This window comes from Balearica regulorum, chromosome W (assembly GCF_011004875.1).
Source record: "Balearica regulorum gibbericeps isolate bBalReg1 chromosome W, bBalReg1.pri, whole genome shotgun sequence".
Lineage (NCBI taxonomy): Eukaryota > Metazoa > Chordata > Aves > Gruiformes > Gruidae > Balearica > Balearica regulorum.
Genome location: NC_046219.1, coordinates 15,210,503 through 15,234,984, shown reverse-complemented (window position 1 = coordinate 15,234,984; position 24,482 = coordinate 15,210,503). Strand labels below are relative to the sequence as shown.

At 45.7% G+C, this 24,482-nt stretch overlaps 1 protein-coding gene and 1 long non-coding RNA gene across 3 annotated transcripts in view; both read left to right on the top strand.

Moving 5' to 3' along the window:
- The window catches only part of LOC142599220 (uncharacterized), a 434,245-nt gene that overhangs the window by 267,321 nt on the left and 142,442 nt on the right, over positions 1-24,482 (top strand). The gene's annotated exons all lie outside the window — the stretch shown is intronic.
- The window catches only part of LOC142599163 (transitional endoplasmic reticulum ATPase-like), a 35,985-nt gene that overhangs the window by 5,110 nt on the left and 6,393 nt on the right, over positions 1-24,482 (top strand). Inside the window, exons 2-14 of one of the 2 annotated variants that reach the window (XR_012832820.1) lie at positions 1,281-1,392; positions 1,780-1,952; positions 3,509-3,651; positions 4,636-4,766; positions 6,500-6,631; positions 7,080-7,182; positions 9,744-9,877; positions 16,637-16,772; positions 17,814-17,926; positions 18,558-18,722; positions 18,833-18,955; positions 20,043-20,255; positions 21,540-23,219. Coding sequence is in view for 1 of the 2 variants with exons in the window: in XM_075738925.1 (XP_075595040.1) it covers positions 1,281-1,392; positions 1,780-1,952; positions 3,509-3,651; positions 4,636-4,766; positions 6,500-6,631; positions 7,080-7,182; positions 9,744-9,877; positions 16,637-16,772; positions 17,814-17,926; positions 18,558-18,722; positions 18,833-18,955; positions 20,043-20,255; positions 21,540-21,848 (1,987 nt within the window). In the remaining variant the exon portion in view is untranslated. The remainder of the gene's footprint in view (positions 1-1,280; positions 1,393-1,779; positions 1,953-3,508; positions 3,652-4,635; positions 4,767-6,499; positions 6,632-7,079; positions 7,183-9,743; positions 9,878-16,636; positions 16,773-17,813; positions 17,927-18,557; positions 18,723-18,832; positions 18,956-20,042; positions 20,256-21,539; positions 23,220-24,482) is intronic. The other variant, XM_075738925.1, reaches the window with a different exon arrangement.

Below are 24,482 nucleotides of genomic sequence, written 5' to 3'. Positions count from 1 at the left end.
GAAGCTTGAAAACCTTTTGGAAACAAGCTGGCTGCCCTCATAGGCTTGCTTGGTGGTGTTCCCCCTTTTACGTGTCAGAGAAAGAAGCCAATACCACATAGTCTGTCTTGGAAAAACTTTATCTTTAGGGGTGGGGGGGACCTTGGGTAACATCACACTGTAGGTATGTCACCTCTCTGATGTACTTTGTAAAATGCAGTTGAGCATGCCAAGTGACGCACTGCTGCCGTGGTCTGCGTTCGTGTTATGTACCTGCTTGCTCTGCCACTTCCACTCAAGGTTTGATTTCTTCTGGTTATTTTGTCCCTAAAACAGCAAAATGGAGCCAAAGTGTATGGCCAACACAGTTGTCCACAAAGCTTCCTACTCTTTGCTGGTGCTTGCCACTTGCTTAGGACAAAGGAAGACTTTATTTTTTCTTTTTGGTGAGAATCAAACCAAACTGCAAAGTTTTCTGTTCTGACCTTAGTCACTGGCACAGCTTCCAAGAGCTCCTCAGGAATCAGTTGGTTCAAATTCATATTTATTTGCTGTATTAGATTTTAAAGAAAATCACTTAATCTGCCTTTCTTCCATTTCCTTGCTGTTTGATGTGCTCCATTTTGTCAAGGCAAATAAATTATCTGTCATATTTCTTGTGGCATAGTGGGCTAGAGCTGCAGTGACTCCTGTGAAGGTATTATGGAAAGGTGCTTATATTCTAAAAAAAACCCCAAACAAACCACAACAAAAACAAAACAACAAAACCCCACAAAAAACCACTCTCATTTTTCATGAGCACTTGAATATTTCTACTGGCTTTTTAGGTTTAACTAATAGGCTTTGACAGGCTAAACTCTTACAACTCTTCCTGTCAGGGGAGCTGCAGCATTGTCCTTTTAATTCCCTTATTTATCTGGGATTTGACACCAAATAGACTTGAACTTTTGTTTCAGTGGCAGTGGTTACATGTGATTTCAGATGAGTCTGACTAATTCTTTTAGGCAAAACATCTTATAGTCAGCAACATCTCACTGATCACTTCTTTTCATAGATAGCTTCATAGCTATTTCCATTTGAGGCTAGTAAAGTAGTTATATTTAGTGACAGAAAACATTCTGCTTTGAACTCCTGAAACTGGTGCCTAGGAATAATATTCTCCTTTGTCTTATAAATAAGTATAGTTTCTAAAAGACAAGACAACAAAGAAGCCTGTAGAAAATGGAGACCAAATCAGGGGGGTGGCTGGAAAGGGGGGAGCAATATCACTTGGACTCATTAACTTCTGTTTTCTTTGCCAGTTCTAAAGTGGATGATTTATCGACTGCTATTTTGAAGCAGAAGAACAGGCCTAATCGGTTAATTGTTGATGAAGCCATCAATGAAGACAACAGTGTTGTGTCACTGTCCCAGGTGTGTCGTTTATAAAAGCAAAGCATTTAATCTGGTAATTTGCAAACTGTTGCTGTTTATTAACTTGAAATGTAACTTTGCAACATCAATCTAAGTATTTGTGTCAGAAGCTGCTGCAGTTACAAGTGAAGGAGGTGGGTTGTCTTGTTTTTTAATGCTCTTCCATGATAAAATATATTTTGATTCTCAACTTTTAGGATTCAGTTGAGCTTGTATCCTTAGTCTGACTTCAGGATTAACTCTTGACTGGTATAGTAGGAGCCCCTGTCTCTGTAGATCTAGTATATTGCTTCCAAGATATAATTCTTCAAAGTCAAGTAACTTTCCTTCAAACACTTGAATTCTGGTTTTGTCAAAAGCTTGTTCTAATGCTGTTATTGTTTACAGGCAAAAATGGATGAATTGCAACTGTTCAGAGGAGACACTGTTCTGCTAAAAGGAAAGAAGAGGAGAGAAGCAGTCTGTATTGTTCTGTCAGATGATACCTGCTCAGATGAGAAAATTCGCATGAATAGGGTTGTTCGCAACAACCTGAGAGTGCGCCTGGGTGATGTGATCAGGTGAGGACTAGTTTCCTAACTGTTGCATATCCCTGGGTTGCCTAAATAATTTGTGTGCTGGCTCTGAATTGATTCAGTCTATAGTAGAGACAGGATCTGCAGGAAGTATTCTTATGTCTTCCAGAGGAGATCACAGAAATGTTTTCAAGTGTGTGTCTTACATTGGGGATCTCAGATTTCAGGAAACATACTTTTGCATGTGTTTCTGGCTGTACGCAGGTTCAGATTAATACTAAAAATGATGCTAAAGATTCTTGAAGTCTCTTCAGGACCTTCACGAGCCCAGGTCCTGTCATTAATTTAAAGTAGTTCAATTACCCCACTGTTGTCACAGTTGTCTTCCCAAATTTACAGTCAGATGAATTCACAAGTTTTTCCTGTCTAAATTTTTAATGTCCACGAAGTTAACTGTGGAAAGCAGTAATAAAGGTGAATCCTTACTTTAGCCTGATGTGAGGTTACTGTTGGAGTAATTGCTAGTGTGACAGTTCAGCCCGTGCTCTCCCCTTCTCTGCTGGGACTGTCTGCAGTGGTTCTCAGCCTTCCCAATGTGTTACCGATTGTCTTGGCTTTGTTGCAAGGGTCAGAGAATTTTCACACCTCTTGCTCTCACAAGTTTTTCTTGCCGATCTTTAAGTATTTATCGTGTTACTTTCTGTGGCCTGGTTTCTGCCAAAATCCAGATTCATGTGCTAATCGCTTCCTGCTTGTAGTCTGTCAACTGTTTTCCTTCTGGCACAGTCTTTCTTTTCCTTTACCATTCTGCTGTATCCTCTCTTAATTAAGAGTCCCGATCAAAGTAGTGTATGAAAAGTCGCATGCTCAGCTACAGTTTCACGTAGGCTTTTTTTAGCTGGCAATGCCAGTTTGAGCTTTCTGCCTCTCTGCCACAGCTTGATACTCTGAGTTGTCACTACAGTAGGCTGTTGGTCTGCACTGTAAAAATAATAGCTGAGATGTTTACAAAGGGGGAAGGGGCCTTTGGACTTTAACCTAAATGTCAGCCTCCACAAAGGGGGATTGACAGACACCTGGCTACCCCTGGTTGGTACTGTGAAAGACTTTGCTCAGAATCAGGGTTATCAGCAACAGGAGCTCTATTCTCTGTAGTAAGTTATGAGAGAGAGAGAGGAAGGAACACAGTTTCCCCCAGCTCCCTTTCCCTTACATTTGGTTCAGCAGTAGCTCCTTGTTGAAACAAAAGTTAGCTCATGACTCTTGCAGGTCTTTAGGCTGCATTAGTAACTTGTGAATGTGCCTTGGGGGTGGCAAGGGGGGCTACAGAAGAGCAGGGGGTAGGAAGAAAGTATGAAACTCCCCAGCAGTTTTGGATAGGGCTGAGAGGAGTGAAGGAAAGCATGTGTTGTAAAGACTAGCTCTCTGATGGGTGTGATTTTTGCCTTGTCAGCATTCTTATGCAGATGGGAAGCCTTGCCAGGGCTTTGCAGGGTCCTTTCTGGCATTTGTACTGGCCTGGGAAGGGACATCACTGCCTTTTCCAGACTCAGGTGTAAGTCCAGGATGATATGGCTAACTGGAGTTTTCTTCTGTTGCAGCATTCAGCCTTGCCCAGATGTGAAATACGGCAAACGTATCCATGTGCTGCCAATTGATGACACAGTAGAAGGGATCACGGGGAATCTGTTTGAGGTCTATCTCAAGCCGTACTTCCTGGAAGCATACAGACCCATCAGGAAAGGTAATAGTGCCTGTTATTGAAGTCCCGATGGCAGTGAGTGTGAGCTAGTCCTGAGACTGAATAAAGAGAATTTCTAGAAGCTTGCATAGATCTCAACAAAGCGTTAGACTGACATCTGCAGAGTGAGATTTTGCTGGTGCTGATTTTAAGTTTTTCCTAATCTTCAGAAGAAAGGGCGATATCTGTTGCCAGCTGGCAGAGCAGCTTGATAGTTCTCCTGCATTTTTTTGCTACATGGGATGGGAGAGCATCAGAAAAGGCTCAGGTAGAACTCAGTTTAATGAGATTTTCTCCTGAGTTGCTACCACTTGATGGTATTGGAGTTGCTCGCATATTAATCAATTGGTTGGATATATTAGCTGGCACCCTGACTAAATTCCATTTTTCAAAGTAATTTAATAACTGGAAGAGTGCATAAAAAACAAATATACTTTTAGAATTGTGCTAGTAGCACTTCTGCTGGGACAAATAGGTCATAATACAGTATAAATACAAGTTGAAGTTATCCAGCTTCTGTAGCCCAGTTTAGCCAGGAGTCATAGTGCAGTATTATATATTATTCTGTATCTGGAGACAACCAGTTATAACTAGTAATAACTAGTTATAACAACTTCAAAATTATTTTTTATTAAGTTAGTGCTTTTGCCTGTTTTGAAAATGTTAAATTGAAACTGAATGGAAAAATGATTCCTTGCCTTTGTCTTTTGTATTTAGGCAGAGTATTCTTTTCTATTGTTTGCTGGTTTTGTTTACTGTTTGTTTCTGGATGGAATTTGAGAACTTCAACTGCTACAGATCTAAATGGTGCTTGGGTAGTCACAGTACATGCAGCTCTTGAGTTTAAAATGCAGAGCAATGTCAAAAATGCCAGCAGTGTATGCCTATGTAACCCACTTCCTTGTCCTCTGGGGCTGCTGGTAGTACAAGGGTTTACATTTTGCAGACATCTGTTGCAGCAGGCTACTGAAGTGTGGGGTTTTACAGGTGACATCTTCTTGGTGCGTGGAGGGATGCGTGCAGTGGAGTTCAAAGTGGTGGAGACAGATCCAAGTCCATACTGCATAGTGGCTCCGGACACAGTGATCCATTGTGAAGGAGAGCCCATCAAACGAGAGGTGAGCAGAATCATGCTATGCAGTTCTACTGAATTCCCTCTGTACAAAATCTGTTTTGGTGACAGTCCTTGAGAGCAGCAGTTTTTGCAGTTCCTGTTTTGGCATTTTGTGTATTGAATGTAATGATTAAAACATCTGGTTTCAGATGAGCTGCTGCTGAAGGTAGTCAGAGAAATGTGCTTCCAGTATACTTCCTCAGATGCTGAAATAGCACCAATGTTTAGGTTTGCTGATGAGGTGCCATACTTTGGCAGCAGCTGGTTTTGCATCTGCTTCCAGGTATCTCATGCTGAACTTAGATGCATCTTTTAATTCCAAAGTTCCCTTGATCCATAGCAGGGAGGGCTTACATTGTTGCTAAATTTCATGCCATGTGAAAAGAAAGCAATTAGTGCTTTTTCAGTGAGAAATCTGAAAGCTTTAAATGGTTGGGGTTTTTATTAATCCCCCCCAGTCCTTTAAGGTACCTAGTCTTGAGCATCCCAAGCTTGAGGCAGCCTGAGTGGATTGTCTGTCAGGTCTTGGTCACCTTACTGTTACAGAGTAGGAAATCAGAGAAATGAGCTAAGGTGGTTGTATACTTCATAAAGTGCCTTTTCACTATCTGCAAATCAGGGTGAGTGCTGGTTTGTAGTTAGCTGCCTTCTGAAAAATTCACCTCTATTTGATGCTCGTGAGACTACGTCTGGGCACTGGATGAGTCCAGTTTGGGTTCTTCAAGACACAGCAGAGACAGATAGGAGCAAGTTCAGCCAAGGCCACCAAAATGATGAGCTGAAGGTCAGAATGAATGAGGAGCAGCTGGGAGAGTGGGTTGATGCAGCACGGAGAAGGGAAGGGAAAGAGGCAGGCTTTTACTGGCAGCTGCCTGATAGGAAGGGGTGGATAACCAGGCACTTCTGAGAGCTGCGCCCAGGGACAGGACTAGAGGCAATGGCACAAGCTGGATCAAGGGAAATTCCCAATAGATATTAGGAAAAAGGTTTCCTCAAACCCTGGAGCGAGGCCCAGAGAGGGCAGGAATCTCCAGACCTGGAGAACTTCAGTGCTTGATAGGACCAGACCCTGAGCAACCCGCTTGAAGTAGTAGTTCCTGTTTGTGGGGCTTGAACTGAGCCCCTCTGAGATTCCAGGCTGTGTTATTTTAGTGTGGCCTAATGTTACAGATAACTAAGGCCAGTAGAGATTCGGACAGCCAAATGAATGGATGCTGTAGAGCTATACTGAACGAGTTGGTTACAGTTGGTCTTATCTGCACATCTGGATCTTAACATTCTCTGTTAATTTGAGTCAATCCCAAAAGAAAACACTATGTTGGAGAATTGTATGGTAGCTAGGGTATGTCAAGTAGTTAGAAATATCACTTATAGTTTAAGGAATAAGTATATTCTATCCTGGACTTCATTGTTTATTGTTATCTTTGTTAGCCACATCAGAGGGTCACACAACTTGTTTTGTGCTAGAGTCTGTAGGAGTCCTGGTGGCAGAGGCTGTCATTCAAGAGAGTGGGCTTCAGTGGGGTCTAGGTATGTGCAGGCATTTCCCTTTGCGTGTCTGGGAAAAGAGAGCTAAGAAACAATTGTAGAAGACACCAGGAAGACTTGAAAGTGAGAATCTCAAGACAGCAAAAAATGACAATGAGCAAAAACCTGGATTCCTGGGTTCTGTAGACTGGGAGGGATTGTTGAACTATTGCTTTCACTCAAATGTTTAATATATTTCCTTCCGGGTAGGATGAAGAAGAGTCACTGAATGAAGTGGGCTATGATGACATTGGTGGCTGCCGGAAGCAGCTGGCTCAAATCAAAGAGATGGTGGAACTTCCCCTCCGACACCCTGTGCTCTTCAAGGCCATAGGGGTGAAGGTAAGTCCCCGTGTGCACCAGGTGGATGAGTGGGCTTGCCCTTGCAAATGACTCCTGATGTCAGAGGTTTATGAGGTATTGGGAGGGGAATAAGTAGTTTGTGGTTTTGGTTTGTTGTTTTTGTTTGTGGGGTTTTTTTGGTGTGGTTTTTTTTTTAATGCTGGTGTTAGGAAAGTATTTCCTTACATGTTTTGGACACATTAAAGTACTGGCAACTTGCAAAGCAGAGAGGTGCTTTGAATCAGCACTGTCAGTTACTGGCAAGGTTTTTGTTTGTGTGTCATGCAAAGTAGTAAGGATGTTGATAGCAGTGCTGGGATGGCAGCTGTTGCATGAGTTTGCATCACAATTTTGGACTGGCTTTATCAAATGCTTGTAGCTTCACAGTGAAGCTACTTAGGCATTCAAATACTAGCTCACCACTGAAGTCCCTTGCCTTTGTCCTCAGCCTCCACGTGGGATTTTGCTGTATGGTCCTCCTGGCACTGGTAAAACACTGATTGCCCGAGCGGTGGCCAATGAAACAGGGGCTTTCTTCTTTCTGATCAATGGTAAGTTTTGTGGCTGCTTTGGTCCCAGATCTGTGTGCTCATTCATCCATCTCATGATAATGAATGGTATTAATAGGCTTATAGAGCCACATTTTTTCCCTGACATCCTTCCTTACTTGTTTGAAGTGTGCCTCTGGGGACACTTAAAAGCCATTTGTGTGGAAGCATCTGTAGTGGTGCTTCCCTTAAGCTTGATTGTCTTGTAGCAGGGTGGTTGGAAAGACAGCTTTGCGATGCAGGGACTTGGAGTCTGCCTGGCTGAGTGCTCATTTATGTTGGTGAGGGCAGAGCTGGGAATGAAGTGAGATTATTCTCTGTATATGGGTACAGGACACTTGTTTCTGTTGCTGCCAGCATGTTCCATTGAGAAAAGAAGCTGGTCTGCTGTGGATTTCTTTTTTTCCCCCCCTCAAGTAAAGCACAAGAACTGTTCTGTTTCACATAATATTAATTGGGAGGAACTGTCCTGAAAGCTATAATGAGTACCTTGGGACTTAGCTACAAGTGACAGAACCTCCTATTGATCGCTCCTCACCTATAGCAGTTAAGATGGATACTGGTTTATGTCCAGTAAGGACCAGGTTCTGAATTTTCTGCACTGTTTTTCTGTCCCATTTTACAGTCAGTGCTAGAATAACTGAACATTTGTACTCAAGGAGTGCTGCTTTTCTCTTCTGATTTCAATCACTTAGACCCATGAAGGTGAAAGCAAAGGAGTGTATAGCACAGCATAGCAGCAAGCAGCGGTAGGGAAGGGACTTGCTTTGTATCTAAATATATCAGATGTAAATGGACTGTTTTTAACCATATGTTGCCCTTGTTATATACTTCCTAAGTGTGTGGAAGGTCACTGCATGCTAATGAGCCAGACATTTCTTTAGACACTTGTACTTCTATTGCATAATAAAAATAACATTGTCAGAATTAGTGACGTGTTCTCTGTCTGCTAGTCCCAAGCCTGGAGCTGCAGGCAGTGTTGTAGACAAAGCTGGTATGAATTGGTGAGTTAGTTGTAATGAAACATTCTTGGTACCTGCCTGCACCAGTGGCTCTGCAGCTGGTGCACCTCAGTCAGCTAGCAGCTTTGCGCTCCTGAGGGTCAGGTTTCTTTTTCTTTGATCTCTTGGAAGCATATTTTTCTCTTCATTACCACTCCCATCAGCATGATGGAAAAATCTGTAAAAACAAAACAAATCTGTGAGCCTGCACTAATGTTCAGCAGTTGTAGGAGATCTCAGGGGAACACTCTCCTTCCTTCTGGGATTGATGTGCTTACACATTTTTATTTATATTTATTCTTAGAGAGGAGATGGGTTTGGGGGATTTTGGGGTGTTGTTTTTTTGGGGGGGTTTGGTTTTTTGGTTTTTTTTTTTTATAAACTGATTTATAGGATCTTAGAGGTAAATGTATACCTGTGTAATGCAAGCTAAAGACAGCTTCAATATCTTACAGCTTTTTCCTTCCCTACCCTGATAATTCATCACCATGTAATATGATTGCTTCTCTTGCAAGCTAGGACTAGCATTAACTATGTGTGGTGACACATTACAGAGAAACTCACCAAGTGTGAAATAGGGTAAAGACAGAGGCAGCTAAAGGTAGCTCATTGACTAGTGCTGCATTCTATTAGAATAAGCTGAAAACACCAGGATAATGACAGAAAGTAATTCTGCATGCTGTTCTTGACTGTTCAGCTGCAAATTTAGTTAACTTGGTTGATAGTATTTGCTTTGGCCTGAAATAGAAATACTCCCATGTGAACGTTGTACTATAATAGAATCATTAAGGTTGGAAAACACCTCTAAGATCATCAAGTCCAACTGTTGACCCAACACCACCATGTCTACTAAACCATGTCCCGAAAGTGCCACGTCTATGCGTTTTTTTGAACACCTCCAGGGATGGTGATGACTCCACCTCTCTGGGCAGCCTGTTCCAATGCCTGACCACTCTTTCGGTGAAGAATTTTTCCTAATATCCAATCTAAACCTTTCCTGGAGCAACTTGAGGCCATTTCCTCTTGTCCTATCACTTGTTAATTGGGAGAAGAGACTAATACCCACCTCACTACAACCTCCTTTGAAGTAGTTGTAGAGAGCGATAAGGTCTCCCCTCAGCCTCCTCTTCTCCAGGCTAAACAACCCCAGTTCCCTCAGCTGCCCCTCATAAGACTTCTGCTCTAGACCCTTCACCAGCTTTGTTGCCCTTCTCTGGACACGCTCCAGCACCTCAATGTCCTTCTTGTAGTGAGGGGCCCAAAACTGAACACAGTGTTCGAGGTGCGGCCTCACCAGAGGCGAGTACAGGGGGACAATCACTCCCCTAGTCCTGCTGGCCACACTATTCCTGATACAAGCCAGGATGCTGCTGGCCTTCTTGGCCACCTGGGCTGGCTCATGTTTAGCCGGCTGTTGACCAGCACCCCCAGGTCCTTTTCCGCCAGGCAGCTTTCCAGCCACTCTTCCCCAAGCCTGTAGCGTTGCCTAAAAAAATTGAGCTGCATTCCTTGAGGCTATATGTCTCTCTTCTGGGTACCACAGTGCCATTATTTTTTTTTCAGGTCCTGAGATCATGAGCAAGCTGGCTGGTGAGTCCGAGAGCAACCTGAGGAAAGCCTTTGAAGAAGCAGAGAAGAACGCTCCTGCCATCATCTTCATTGATGAACTGGATGCCATTGCTCCTAAGAGAGAGAAGGTAACCAAAGCCTGTAGAAGGTTGTCCTGGGTTTGGCTAGGATAGAGTTAATTTTTACCAGAAGCTGGGACGGGACAGAGCCAGGACAGGTGACCCAAACTAGCCAAAGGAGGTATTCCCTACCATATGATGTCATGCTCAGCTTAAAAGGGGGCTAGTCGGGGAGGGGCAGCGCAGCTCCAGGACCCGCGCCTTGGACGGTCAGGTTTTGGGATGGGTCTGAGCTTGCAGTATGAGTTACACAGTCCAGGTGAGAAACTGCATTGTGTATCATCAGTTTTGTATATTCTGTTAAGTACTCTTGTTGTTATTTCCCTCTCCCTTGCTGTCCCAGTAAACTGTCCTTATCCCAACCCATGAGTCTTACCTTTGTCTTCCCGTTCTCCTCCCCATCGCATTGGGCGGGGGGGAGGGATGGGCGAGCGGCCGCGTCGTGCTCAGCTGCTGGCTGGGGCTAAACCACAACAGTCCTGTTTTGGCACCCAACATGGGGCTCAAAAGGTTGAGATAACAGATCTGACAAGAGTGTGTTAAAAGAACCCAACTGAGATAAGTATTTATAGTATTATTTAAACAGTCACTGGTCACAATGGTGTTTTGTTTGGTCACGTGGCTGCGGTATGTAAACCCTTTCTTGCTGTATGTATTCCTTGCGGCACTGTTCATCACCTCTGGGAGAGGGGTCAGGATTCTCATTTTGCTGTACTGTGCAATATCAACTTAGGATAACATCACTGGTCGTGAGCTTAAGCTGGTATTTGTATGGGGCCTTGCTGACATGTCCATACCTCAGACAACATCTCTTTGAATTGATTAATAATTGCACCCAATGTATGGGGAAGACAGGGGGGGATACTTTCTCCCACTCTTTTACCTCCCCTTTTCCCTTTTGGCTGGTTACAGCAGCTTTTGAGAATTTTGAATATCTTTGGGATGTTTAAGCCACCATGCTCTTATTGTTAGGTCTCCTGAATGTGTTTCAAGTCCTGTTCAGGGTGAGCAAAAATTGTTTTAAGAATACCGCCCAGGGATCTTCCCCGAGGCTGAGTGGTCAGGGCTGGCATGGCATGTGGGAGAGTATGGGCAGGTATCTAGAGAACCTCTCACCCCCAATGGTTTGGAGCTTCACTCCTGAACAACTGCAAGACCCTGATAAAATGGTAGAATATTTGAAAGGAAAATGCTGTGGGGATTCTAAGGAGACACAACTTCCTGCGCTGTGCTGGGCCCTGGCCACAATCTATCAAACACTGCTCAATAGTAGGCAGCACCCTCAGCGAGAAGAAAGGGAAAGCAATCCGACAGGTACTGTGGCTACTCAAACTCCAGTGACAGGCAGTGCAGCTGAGCCAAAAAAACAATCTGTACTGGTATCAGTCGCCCCTATACACAAGAAGAAATACACAAAGAAATCGGTTCACTTAATGAAGGATGATGATGAACCGGGACCATCACGAGAACAAGAAGAAGAGCCAGAACCAGAAGTGATCGCTCGATCCCTGTCCCTGGGTGAGCTGCGAGATATGCGGAAAGATTTCAGCCGCCTTCCAGGGGAGCACATTATTACCTGGCTGCTCCGCTGCTGGGATAACGGGGCCAGTAGCCTGGAACTGGAGGGCAGGGAGGCCAGGCAGCTGGGATCCCTGTCTAGGGAAGGGGGCATTGACAAAGCAATTGGGAAGAAGGCACAGGCCCTTAGCCTCTGGAGGCGCCTCCTGTCAAGTGGGAGGGAAAGGTATCCTTTCAGCGAAGATGTCGTATGTCGGCCAGGCAAGTGGACCACCATGGAGAGAGGTATCCAGTACCTGAGGGAATTAGCTGTGTGGGAGATGGTTTATTATGACCTGGACAATGTGCAGTTACCTACAGATCCTGATGAAGTCAAATGTACCCGACTCATGTGGTGGAAGTTAGTACAGAGTGCACCACTGTTGCATGCCAACTCACTGGCAGTAACGGACTGGAAAGGCGAAGAGGCACCCACGGTGGAAGAAGTGGCTGGCTGACTCCAGCAATATGAAGAAATTCTCTCTTCCTCCCTTGTCTTGGCTGTGGAGAAACTGTCCTGGGAGGTCTGGCAACTCAAAGAGAGTATGTCCTACTCCTCACCTGTATGGACCAGTATCTCAGCTGTTAGGAGTAAGCTTTCCTCCCCTCAAAAGAGGGGATATAGAGGGTACACACCACGAGGCACCCTGTAGTTTTTACCTGCGTGACCATGGGGAGGACATGAGGAAATGGGATGGAAAACCTACTTTGACCCTAGAGGCACAGGTATGTGAGCTTCAAAGCAAAACACTCACAAATAAGGATTCTTCCAGAAAGAATGCTGCTCCAGTTTCCAGTGGGCAGTCCCCCAGACCGAATGAAAGGCCTGATCGCACTTATGATCCTCTTGAAGGGACTTCTAAGTCCTTTTTGCAAGTAGCGAGTAGCAAATAGGATGAGCAAGATTAGAGGGGCCCTGCCTCCAGCCAGGTGGAGGAAAGGGACAATTGGGTGTATTGGACTGTGTGGATCCGATGGCCTGGCATGTCAGATCCACAGGAGTACAAGGCCCTAGTGGACACGGGTGCACAGTGTACCCTAATGCCATCGAACTATGAAGGGGTGGAACCCATCTCTATTTCTGGTGTGACAGGGGGATCCCAACAGTTGACTCTGCTGGAGGACAAAGTGAGTCTAACTGGGAATGAGTGGGAAAAGCACCCCATTGTGACTGGGCCGGAGGCTCCATGCATCCTGGGCATAGACTACCTGTAGAGAGGGCATTTCAAAGACCCAAAAGGCTACTGGTGGGCTTTTGGAATAGCTGCCTTGGAAACGGGGGAAACTGAACTGCTGTCTACCTTGCCCAGTCTCTCGGAGGACCCTTCAGTTGTGGGGTTGCTGAGGGTCGAAGAGCAACAGGTGCCGATTGCTACTACAACTGTGCACCGGCGGCAATACCGCACCAACAGAGACTCCCTGGTTCCCATCCACAAGCTGATTCATCAACTGGAGGGTCAGGGAGTGATCAGCAGAACCCACTCACCCTTTAGCAGTCCCATATGGCCAGTGCAAAAATCTAATGGCGAGTGGAGGCTGACGGTAGACTATCGTGGCCTGAATGAAGTCACACTGCCCATGAGTGCTGCCGTGTCAGACATGCTGGAACTTCAATATGAACTGGAGTCAAAGGCAGCCAAATGGTATGCCACAATTGATATTGCTAATGCATTTTTCTCGATCCCTTTGGCAGCAGAGTGCAGGCCACAGTTTGCCTTCACTTGGAGGGGCGTCCAGTACACCTGGAATCGACTGCCCCAGGGGTGGAAACACAGCCCCACCATCTGCCATGGACTGATCCAGACTGCACTGGAAAAGGGTGAAGCCCCAGGGCACCTGCAATACATTGCTGACATCATTGTATGGGGCAGCACAGCAGCAGAGGAAGTTTCTGAGAAAGGGAAGAAAATAATCCAAATCCTGCTGCAGGCTGGCTTTGCCATAAAATGAAGCAAGGTGGAGGGGCCTGTGCAGGAAATCCAGTTTTTAGGTGTAATATGGCATGATGGGCAGTGTCAAATCCCAATGGATGTGATCAACAAAAGAGCAGCCATGTCTCCACTGACCAACACAAAGGAGACACAGGCCTTCTTAGGTGTTGTGGGTTTCTGGAGAATGCACATTCCGAATTACAGTCTGATAGTAAGCCCTCTCTACCACGTAACCCGGAAGAAGAATGATTTCAAATGGGGCCCTGAGGAACGACAAGCTTTCGAACAAATTAAACAAGAAATAGTTCATGCCGTAGCTCTTGGGCCAGTCCGGGCAGGACCAGATGTAAAAAAGGTGCTGTACACCGCAGCCGGGGAGAATGGCCCTACCTGGAGTCTCTGGCAGAAAGCACCAGGGGAGACTCGAGGTCGACCCCTGGGGTTTTGGAGTCGGGGATATAGAGGATCCGAGGCCCGCTACACTCCAACGGAAAAGGAGCTATTGGCAGCGTATGAGGGGGTTTGAGCTCCTTTGGTAGTGATTGATATGGAAGCACAGCTCCTCTTGGCACCCCGACTGCCAGTGCTGGGTTGGATGTTCAGAGAGGGTCCCCTTCTACACATCATGCAACTTACTCCATGTGGACTAAAGTGGGTCGCACTGATCACACAGTGGGCTCAAATAGGAAACCCTGATTGTCCAGGAATTCTGGAAGTGATCACAGACTGGCCAGAAGACAGAGATTTCGGAATGTCACCAGAGGAGGAGGTGACACGTGCTGAAGAAGCCCCACCATATAATAAACTACCAGAGGATAAGAAACCATACGCCCTGTTCACTGATGGGTCCTGTCGCATCGTGGGAAAGCATCGGAGGTGGAAGGCCGCTGTATGCAATCCTACACGGCGAGTTGCAGAAGCTGCTGAAGGAGAAGGTGAATCGAGCCAGTTTGCAGAGATGAAAGCCATCCAGCTGGCTCTAGACATTGCTGAAGGAGGAAAAGTGACCGATGCTGTACCTCTACACTGCCTCATGGATGGTGGCCAATGCCCTGTGGGGGTGGTTACAGCAGTGGAAGCAGAGCAACTGGCAGTGCAGAGGCAAACCCATCTGGGCTGCCCCACTGTGGCAAGATATTGCTGCCCGGCTAGAGAAGCTGGTTGTAAAGGTACATCATGTAGATGCCCACGTACCCAAGAGTCAGGTCACTGAGGAACATCAGAACAACCAGGAGGTGGATCAGGCTGCCAAGATTGAAGTGGCTCAGGTGGATCTGGACTGGCAGCGTAAGGGTGAATTATTTATAGCTCATGGTGGGCCCATGACACCTCAGGCCATCAAGGAAGAGATGCAACATCTAGATGGGCCCGTGATCGAGGGGTGGACTTGACCATGGACACCATCTCACAGGTCATCCATCAATGCGAAATGTGCGCTGCAATCAAGCAAGCCAAGCGGGTAAAGCCTCTGTGGTATGGAGGCCGATGGCTGAAATATAAATATGGGGAAGCATGGCAAATCGACTACATCACGCTCCCACAAACCTGCCAAGGCAAGCGTTATGTTCTTACAATGGTGGAAGCAACCATGGGATGGCTGGAAACATATCCTGTGCCCCATGACACTGCCCGGAACACTATTCTGGGTCTTGAAAAGCAAGTCCTGTGGCGACATGGCACCCCAGAGAGAATTGAGTCCGACAACGGGACTCACTTTCGGAACAACCTCATAGACACCTGGGCCAAAGAGCATGGTATTGAGTGGGTGTATCACATCCCCTATCATGCACCAGCCTCTGGGAAAATCGAAAGGTGCAATGGGCTGCTAAAAACTACCCTGAGAGCAATGGGTGGTGGGACCCTCAAACACTGGGACACACATTTAGCAAAGGCCACCTGGTTAGTTAACACGAGGGGATCTGCCAATCGAGCTGGCCCTGCCCAGTCAAAATTTCCAGGCTCAGTAGAAGGAGGTAAAGTTCCTGTAGTGCACATGAAAAATATGTTGGGTAAAACAGTTTGGGTTATCCCTGCTTCAGGCAAAGGCAAGCCCATCTGCGGGATTGCTTTTGCTCAGGGACCAGGGTGCACTTGGCAGATGATGCGCAAGAATGGGGAAGTCCAATGTGTACCCCAAGGGGATCTGATTTTGGATGAGAATAGCCAGTAAATTAAATTATATGAAGTGCTAAATAACCCTGCTATTGTATGTTATCATTGTTACAATTGCTGTATGCTGTATCAATAGTATTACAGTAAGAATTACCCGAAATAACGAAGGATGGACTTTGCAACTGAGCTAAGTGCAGTGATGATGGAACTAGAACTGGCTTCAGCAACTGGTGCCCAGCAACTTCCTTGAAATTGACGTCTTCAGACCGCAAGCATGGTGCAGCACACAACAGTCTAACAGCACGCACCAGTCTCTCCTGCCCTGAGAGCCTGTAATGACAGATGGAGCCCAAAGTCATGGACTAAATGAACTCAACGGACATTTTAGAGGGACGGCCCATAGACTAAGGGAATGATAGCTCTGTGTGTGTGTATATATATATCTCAAAGACGTAGATGGTGTAGAATAAGGGGTGGATAATGTCCTGGGTTTGGCTGGGATAGAGTTAATTTTCACAAGGAACTGGAACAGGACACAGCCAGGACAGGTGACCCAAACTGGCCAGATGGGGTATTCCATACCACATGACTTCATGCTCAGCATATAAAGGGGGTTAGCTGGGGAGGAGCCGCACTGCTTGGGACTGACTGCTTCCGGACTTTGGGACTGGTCTGAGCGGTCCGAGTTATATGGTTGTCAGATGAGAAACCGCATTGTGTATCACTCGTTTTTTATATTCTAAGTATTGTTGTTATTTCCCTCTCCCTTTGCTGTCCCCATAAACTGTCCTTATCCCAACCCACAAGTTTTACCTTTGTCTTCCGATTCTCCTGTCCATCCCATGAGGGGGAGGGATAGGGATGAGCAAGTGGCTGCATGGTGCTCAGCTGCTGGCCAGGGCTAAACCACAACAACAGTAGAGTAGTACATCTTTTTTTTTGGTACCAGCTGGTGTGAATCTCTGCACTTGACTACAGCGTAAAGCAATATTTAACTTAATGCTTGAATTCAGTTAGTTATCAGAAGTAGGATATTAGAAGAATCTGACGTAGTTCATGATGTTTCTTAACAGTTTGCGTTTGTTGTATTTGTCTGCTCTGGTGCAGTACTAGCTCCTGTGCTGTGTTGTAGAGCTTTTGGTCTAATCATTACTTTCTCTCTCCATAGACACATGGAGAGGTGGAACGTCGCATAGTGTCTCAGCTGTTGACTCTTATGGATGGACTGAAACAGAGAGCACATGTGATCGTTATGGCAGCTACCAACAGACCTAACAGCATTGACCCAGCACTCAGGCGATTTGGTAACCATGATTGCCTTTTTTTTTTTTTTTTAAAAATGCGTATCAGATACTTTGTTATGGACTATGCTTCTGGGGCCTTGGAAAGATTGAGCAGAAATTAATATTAGACTTCTGTGTGTTACATAAACTATTGACTTGTCTCCAGCTACTTTTTTGAAATTCATTTCTAGGCTTCCAGCATTTGGTATCATTTTCTGTGCTTTATTAGGTTAGAACTTGTAGAAATAACAAAATACTTAGAGGGTAACGCGCTTTTTTACTTCATTAGGTGAGGCTATTTCAGGACTGAACGTTTAAGGGGTTTTTCATACCTCAGGTTGCAGAAAGCTCTGAATTGTCCAATTTCTCTTTCTTTTATTGATGACAAGTCTGGTAGTTTCTGAGATTCGGGTCTTTGAAACTTTGCTGTGTGAATGAATGTCTGTTGTATGACCGGTTGGTAAAGTTTATAATAGCAAACCAGTCAAGTTTGCAGGAAAAAATGGCCTCTTAAATGTGTAGTGAGGCATTTGAATATGCAGCTATGGCTAGAGGAAAACTATAGGTGTACGTACCTTAGTTAATATTGCAGTAATACATAGGTTTCCTGCCTCCCCAGATATTGGGGCAGTTAATGTTTTTTATCACTTGGGTACTGCTATGAAAGTTCTGAAAAATTAAATCTCTCTGTATTTGTGGATTCCTGTGCTGAGGACACAAAGGCAGGAATAAACAAAAGTGTCTCGTGGTGTGTTGGTTAGGGGAAGCATGTTTTCCTATAAATGGAGCTTGGAAAAAACAGAAATCCTCTGAGTTTGCATAATCTTGAACTCTAGTTAATACAGTAGTCTTACTTTCCCTAAATGGCTAAAGCCTTTCCTCCTTCTCTGATCTGACTCTACTGTGCTGATAGATGCTGCAGAAAAACCCAAAGCTTTGGCATTTTCCGAAATTGTATGTGTTTGTAGCTCATCATCATGTTCCTCTGTCAGAGGAAGGCAGTAACTGTAGCTCCTTTAGTTCACAGACACAGCAGCTCAATGTATGTTTTGCACTCTCCAGGTCGTTTTGACAGAGAGGTAGATATCGGTATCCCAGATGCCACCGGGCGCCTGGAGATCCTGCAGATCCACACAAAAAATATGAAACTGGCTGATGATGTGGATCTGGAACAGGTGAGTAGCATGCTATTAGGAAAGCTTGTCTCTGCAGACAGATGTTCCTGATGCTCTGTTTTATAGTGGAAAAACTGTTATGGCTTGATTGTGTAAACACAGTTGCTCGTTTAGGACAGCGTGAAACTGGGTGAATGTATGATCTCTGGGCTTCCTTCAAATTAGTTTACCAGTGACCAAAAATCCTCGCTCGCTACTAAAGAATGGCATGGCTAAGTGAAACAAACATGTATCAGTCCAGTTTGGAAGTGCCTTGCCACCATCCTTCTGGGTTTGTTTGCTGTGGCATTCTCTTTAAAGCAAACCTGAAAGTGCTTACAGAGGTGGGTGAATGTTGTGGTGATACTGGATGGTTACTGTAATCTGTCCTGAATGAAGAACTGCAGTCCTCAGGGTTATTTTTCTGCACACCATCTGAATTCCAGTTGCAGCTTTGATGTCAAGTAAGAGATGGAACAGCAGTGTCTTTGTCTGTTAAATATGTGATAGCACTTGTCTTGTTTGCAGCAGAGCACTGATGTTCCTGTCCTCTAGAGTTCTGTTGCACCTCTGAGTGAATGACTAGAACACGCATTGCCCTTGCAGAGCACTTGCTTGTATCCCTGTGAGTCAGTCAGTGCTCTGCTTTCAGGTGGCAAACGAGACCCATGGCCATGTTGGTGCTGACTTGGCTGCTCTTTGCTCAGAAGCTGCTCTTCAGGCTATCAGAAAGAAGATGGATCTCATAGACCTAGAAGATGAAACCATCGATGCTGAAGTGATGAACTCGCTGGCTGTGACCATGGATGACTTCAGGGTAACGCAGGAGTGCCCCTCTTTCTTTTGGGTGCAACGTCTAATTGCTTATCTGAAGCGTGGGAACATAACATGTTACAATTCATACAATGCTGTTTCTTCTAATAATAGTGGGCTCTGAGCCAGAGCAACCCTTCTGCTCTTCGGGAGACTGTAGTGGAGGTGCCACAAGTTACCTGGGAAGATATTGGTGGTCTAGAAGATGTAAAGAGAGAACTCCAGGAACTTGTACAGGTAAAGGTTTCCAACAGATTTTTGCCTAGTCAGCTTGAAAAATAATAATACAATCCAGAACCTCTTCACATTCCTGTTTGGACTGTGAACAAGGTAAATGCAGAGTTTTTATGGTATTTTCTTGTAATGGACTGAAAATAGCATGCTGTTCCATCTTAGTGAACTTATGGAGAGGAAGGTGCTGGTAAGCAGCATCAGGCTTTCCTTAGCTGAGTCTACAGTGACATCTTGGGTGGGTGTTTTGCTACATACAGAAACAGAAGTTCTACTTCTCTTAAGTGGAGACCAGCAGTGGGACCACTGCTGAGAATCCTGTTACATGGTGGCTTTATATGTCAAAGTGGATGAAAATTCTCATATAGAGAGCCCCTGAAGGGCTTTCCATCAGCATTAGCATAGGGACAGGTGAGAAGTAATTGTGAAGTCTCCTATGAAAGGAGAGGCTGGAACAAAGTCATGAATGGTCTGTGGAAACTTCTGGTGCCTTCCTGCATTGGGGTGGTTTGGGTTTGATATGTCTCTGCTTTCAGTTGGCACTGTAGAAACAGCCTGTCTGTAAATAAAAGAATCTACTTTTCAGTCTAATTTTCTGGCATTAAAATCATCACCTATCTCTGACCTTGTTGCAGAGGATAAATGCTCACATCAGACACCTTGCCTGTCTTTAGAGGGCAGAGCAAATAGATTAAATAATGAGCTGTTCCCTTTTGCTTCTGCAGGGCAGAGTGAAGCTGGGGTTAAGTGTGCTGGAAAACTACCTGAACCTGGTACTTAGTTCATAGGTGGAAATAGACTATTTAAGGCAGCTTTACAATTTTGCTGTGATGCTTTTCAAACCAGTGCCCATTTAAAAACTTCAGTGGCACTGAGCAGGCAGAATCTTGTGCTTAACCCACCGGAAATCTCAGGTAGTGTTTCTGGTAGGAGCAGAAACAAAACTGATCTAGTGAAAGATGTCCCTGCCCATGGCAGGGAGGTTGGACTACGTGATCTTTAAAGGTGCCTTTCAATCCAAACCATTCTGTGATTCTAAGGTACAGACCTGTTCTGGCTCATCACAAGAGGTTTTTGTTTTGTTCTCCTTCAGTATCCTGTGGAGCACCCAGACAAGTTCCTCAAATTTGGCATGACCCCATCAAAAGGGGTTCTATTCTATGGGCCACCCGGTTGTGGTAAGACACTGCTGGCCAAAGCCATTGCCAATGAATGCCAGGCAAACTTCATTTCCATCAAAGGGCCAGAATTGCTCACCATGTGGTTTGGCGAGTCTGAAGCTAACGTGCGTGAGATATTTGACAAGGTAAGTGTATCTTCTACTTATGCTATGTTTGTACTGAGATACAAGTGCAGTGCAGACAATGTTTTGGGGGTCTTACTGGCCTGGTTCTTTGTGTGTTTTGTGTTTTCCTCACTTGCACTGAGAGCAGAGGCTGCTTTCCTGATGTGAGGGAATTAATTCTCTTTGGCAACATAGCTATTTAAATGGTTTTCTCCTGCTACAATTTGTATCTGTTACAGGATGATAAATGTCCCAGTGTCTTAGCAGTGAGGCTAGCATTAGGATGGCATAGATATTCTCTGCATCCCTGAAAACTTATTTTGACACCTCATTAGCTATCACCTTCTACAGATTTTTCAAAACATGCTATGGGTTCTTCTTCAGTTGGACTAGATGATCATTGTAGGTCCCTTCGAACTGAAATCTATTCTATTCTAGTCCTGCAATATATATGGCTTAGAAAGGAGCTCACTCCTACTACTCAGTTCCCCTGTAGATAGTGCGACCTCCTGTCCCAGGAGGTATCTGCATGGATTATCTTGGGAATCCTCACTCCCGTGGTCAGGGAAAGTGCTGAAAGAACAAAGTTGGAAGGAGAGTGAGAGAGAAAAACTTAGGTCAAGAGGGAACCTCCAAGGCTATCTGGTCCAGCTGTTTGTCCAGAGCAGGGAGATAACTTGGAAATTCAGTCAGGTTGCTCAGGGCCTCGTGTTCTGAACGTGTGCTAAGGATGGAGAATCCCTGACCTCTCTGGGCCTTGTGCTAGTGTTTGAGCTCTCTTGTGAAGAAACTTTTTTCTTTATTTCTAACTGGAATTACTCTTTGCAGCCATTTGTGCCTGTGGTCTTTCATCCTTTCACTACACACCTTGAAGGATCTGGCTCCCTTTTCCCTATAACCCATTGGGTAGCTGAAGACAGCAATTGGATTTCCCCCTTCCATTTGATATATCTCACTTACTGATACTTGAGTGTCTAAATAGCCAATTGACATCCCCAGATCTTGCAGGGAGAGTTCTGGTCAGGAAAAATAGCTCCCTCTAGGCATTGGAGTTACCACCCTTCTGCTTGGTTCACAATGCTCCTAGCTTTGGGGAAGTACAGCTTGTTGTTCAGGAAAATTTAATTGAGGGTTTATGTGGCAGGAGACTGTTCTGAAGCAGCTCCTCCAAGCTCTCCTTGCAGCAGAAGTGCTCTGGTACTCCTCTGAGCTGCTTTAATTGTAGGGTAGGCTTAGTGTGAAATCAGCATGCTCCTCGCCTGGTGGTATTAACATGGGGTAACTGTTCCCGTTTGCTTTTTGCAGGCCCGCCAAGCAGCCCCTTGTGTGCTCTTCTTTGATGAGCTGGACTCCATTGCAAAGGCTCGAGGTGGGAATATCGGAGATGGTGGTGGTGCTGCAGACCGTGTCATCAACCAGATCCTGACAGAAATGGACGGCATGTCCACCAAGAAAAACGTCTTCATCATCGGTGCTACCAACAGGCCAGACATCATTGATCCAGCCATCTTGCGCCCTGGCCGCCTGGATCAGCTCATCTACATCCCTTTGCCTGACGAGAAGTCACGGGTTGCTATTCTTAAGGCCAACCTGAGGAAATCACCAGTTGCCAAGGTAGGATCTGCGCCCTGACTGTGTCTGACTTGGGTTTTCTGTGTGCTGCACGTGCTCCTCACAAGCTGAGGATAGAGCAGAGAGTTGGTTACTGCTCCATGCAGTACAGAGCTGGGAAACCTTCAGTCCCTGAAGGATGGAAATGAAGAGGTAGGGGGTGGCTTGAGCTCTGAAACTAGGTATCAATGAAGCTAGGTGTTGGTGTGTAAGCACAGCAGGTCTTTATCGCATAGTGGAGTTCTGCCTGCAGTGTGGGAACAGGAGAGCCTGTTATGCAAGATGGAAAAGATTCTTGTACTCTAAAAGAAAAGAAATGTAGAAAACAGGGGTGGGAAATAGAAATTGAAGAGGAACCATTGCAGTTAATTGTTGCTGAACTCTATCATAGGCAAGAGCTATGTCCCTTGCCTGGGGAGCAGACAATAATGCAGCTGATAGTTAATCAGAGAAAAGCAGATCTCAAGTGAGAGCTCAAGCTATTTAATGCCAAGCTTACCTTTTTAGGTGCTGTTGGGAAGGAAAGCTTCAAAGGAGGTTGCAGTACTACTCCCTCAGTTGAGGGGGAGGAGAGGAGGTTGGTTGTCTTGGTCCTGCCTGTGCCCCATCTCCATTTCCAGTCTGACAGTGTTTCATTTGACTCCGAATGCTGAGATGTGAGCAAATCATATCCTAAATCTGCAGGTCAACCTGCCTCTTCTTGAGGGTTGACGTGGTTCAGCCCCAGCCGGCAGCTGAGCACCACGCAGCCACTCGCTCACCCCTCCCCCAGTGGGATGGGGAGGAGAATGGGAAAAACAAAGGCAAAGCCTTGTGGGTTGGGATAAGGGCAGTTTACTGGGACAGCAAGGGAGAGGGAAACAATCAACAACAGTCCTGATAACAGATAGTAACAATGGGTGATAACAGAAAGCAATTTACCAATCCAATGACTGACCAGAGGCTCAGACCATCTTTTCCCCGACTAGCCCCCTTTTATGGTGAGCATGATGTCACATGGTATGGAATAGCCCCCTGGCCAGCTTGGCTCACCTGTCCTGGCTCCTTGGGAAATTAACTCTATCCTTGCCAGAACCAGGACATTATCCACCCCTTATTCCATACCATCTACGTCATGCCCAGATTATTTTACAGATCTCATTGCCTTACGCTATGGGCTATCGCTCTAAAATGTCTGTCGAGTTCATTTAGTCCATGGCTTTGGGTTCCATCTGCCATTACAGTCTCTCAGAGCAGGAGCAATGGTGCATGCTGCTGGATTGTTGCACGCTGCATCTGGAGTCTTCACAGCCGGTGTATCTGGTATGGTCCATGCTCACAGTCTGGATGCCAAAGATGTGATTTTTCGATAAAGTTTCTGGGCACCAGTTGAAGGCAGTTCTAGTTCCATCATCATGGCACTTTGTTCAGTTTCAAAGTCCATCCTTCATTAGTTTTGGGTGATTCTTATGGTCATACCATTGATACAGTATATCGCTATTAACTTCATGCAATTTAATTTATTGGCTATTGTCACCCAAAATCAAATCCCCTTGGGGTACACACCGGACTTCCCCATCCTTTCTCATCACCCACCAAGTGCACCCTGGTCCCTGAGCAAAAGCAATCCCACAGATGGGCTTGCCTTTGCCTGAAGCAGGGATAACCCAAACTGTTTTACCCAACATATTTTTCATGTGCACTACAGGAACTTTACCTCCTTCTACTGAGCCTGGAAATTTTGACTGGGCAGGGCCAGCTCGATTGGCAGATCCCCTCGTGTTAACTAACCAGGTGGCCTTTGCTAAATGTGTGTCCCAGTGTTGGAGGGTCCCACCACCCATTGCTCTCAGGGTAGTTTTTAGCAGCCCATTGCACCTTTCGATTTTCCCAGAGGCTGGCGCATGATAGGGGATGTGATACACCCACTCAATACCATGCTCTTTGGCCCAGGTGTCTATGAGGTTGTTCCGAAAGTGAGTCCCGTTGTCGGACTCAATTCTCTCTGGGGTGCCATGTCCCCACAGGACTTGCTTTTCAAGACCCAGGATAGTGTTCCGGGCAGTGTCATGGGGCACAGGATATGTTTCCAGCCATCCCATGGTTGCTTCCACCATTGTAAGAACATAACGCTTGCCTTGGCAGGTTTGTGGGAGCGTGATGTAGTCGATTTGCCATGCTTCCCCATATTTATATTTCAGCCATCGGCCTCCATACCACAGAGGCTTTACCCGCTTGGCTTGCTTGATTGCAGCGCACATTTCGCATTGATGGATGACCTGTGAGATGGTGTCCATGGTCAAGTCCACCCCTCGATCACGGGCCCATCTAGATGTTGCATCTCTTCCTTGATGGCCTGAGGTGTCATGGGCCCACCATGAGCTATAAATAATTCACCCTTACGCTGCCAGTCCAGATCCACCTGAGCCACTTCAATCTTGGCAGCCTGATCCACCTCCTGGTTGTTCTGATGTTCCTCAGTGACCTGACTCTTGGGTACGTGGGCATCTACATGATGTACCTTTACAACCAGCTTCTCTAGCCGGGCAGCAATATCTTGCCACAGTGGGGCAGCCCAGATGGGTTTGCCTCTGCACTGCCAGTTGCTCTGCTTCCACTGCTGTAACCACCCCCACAGGGCATTGGCCACCATCCATG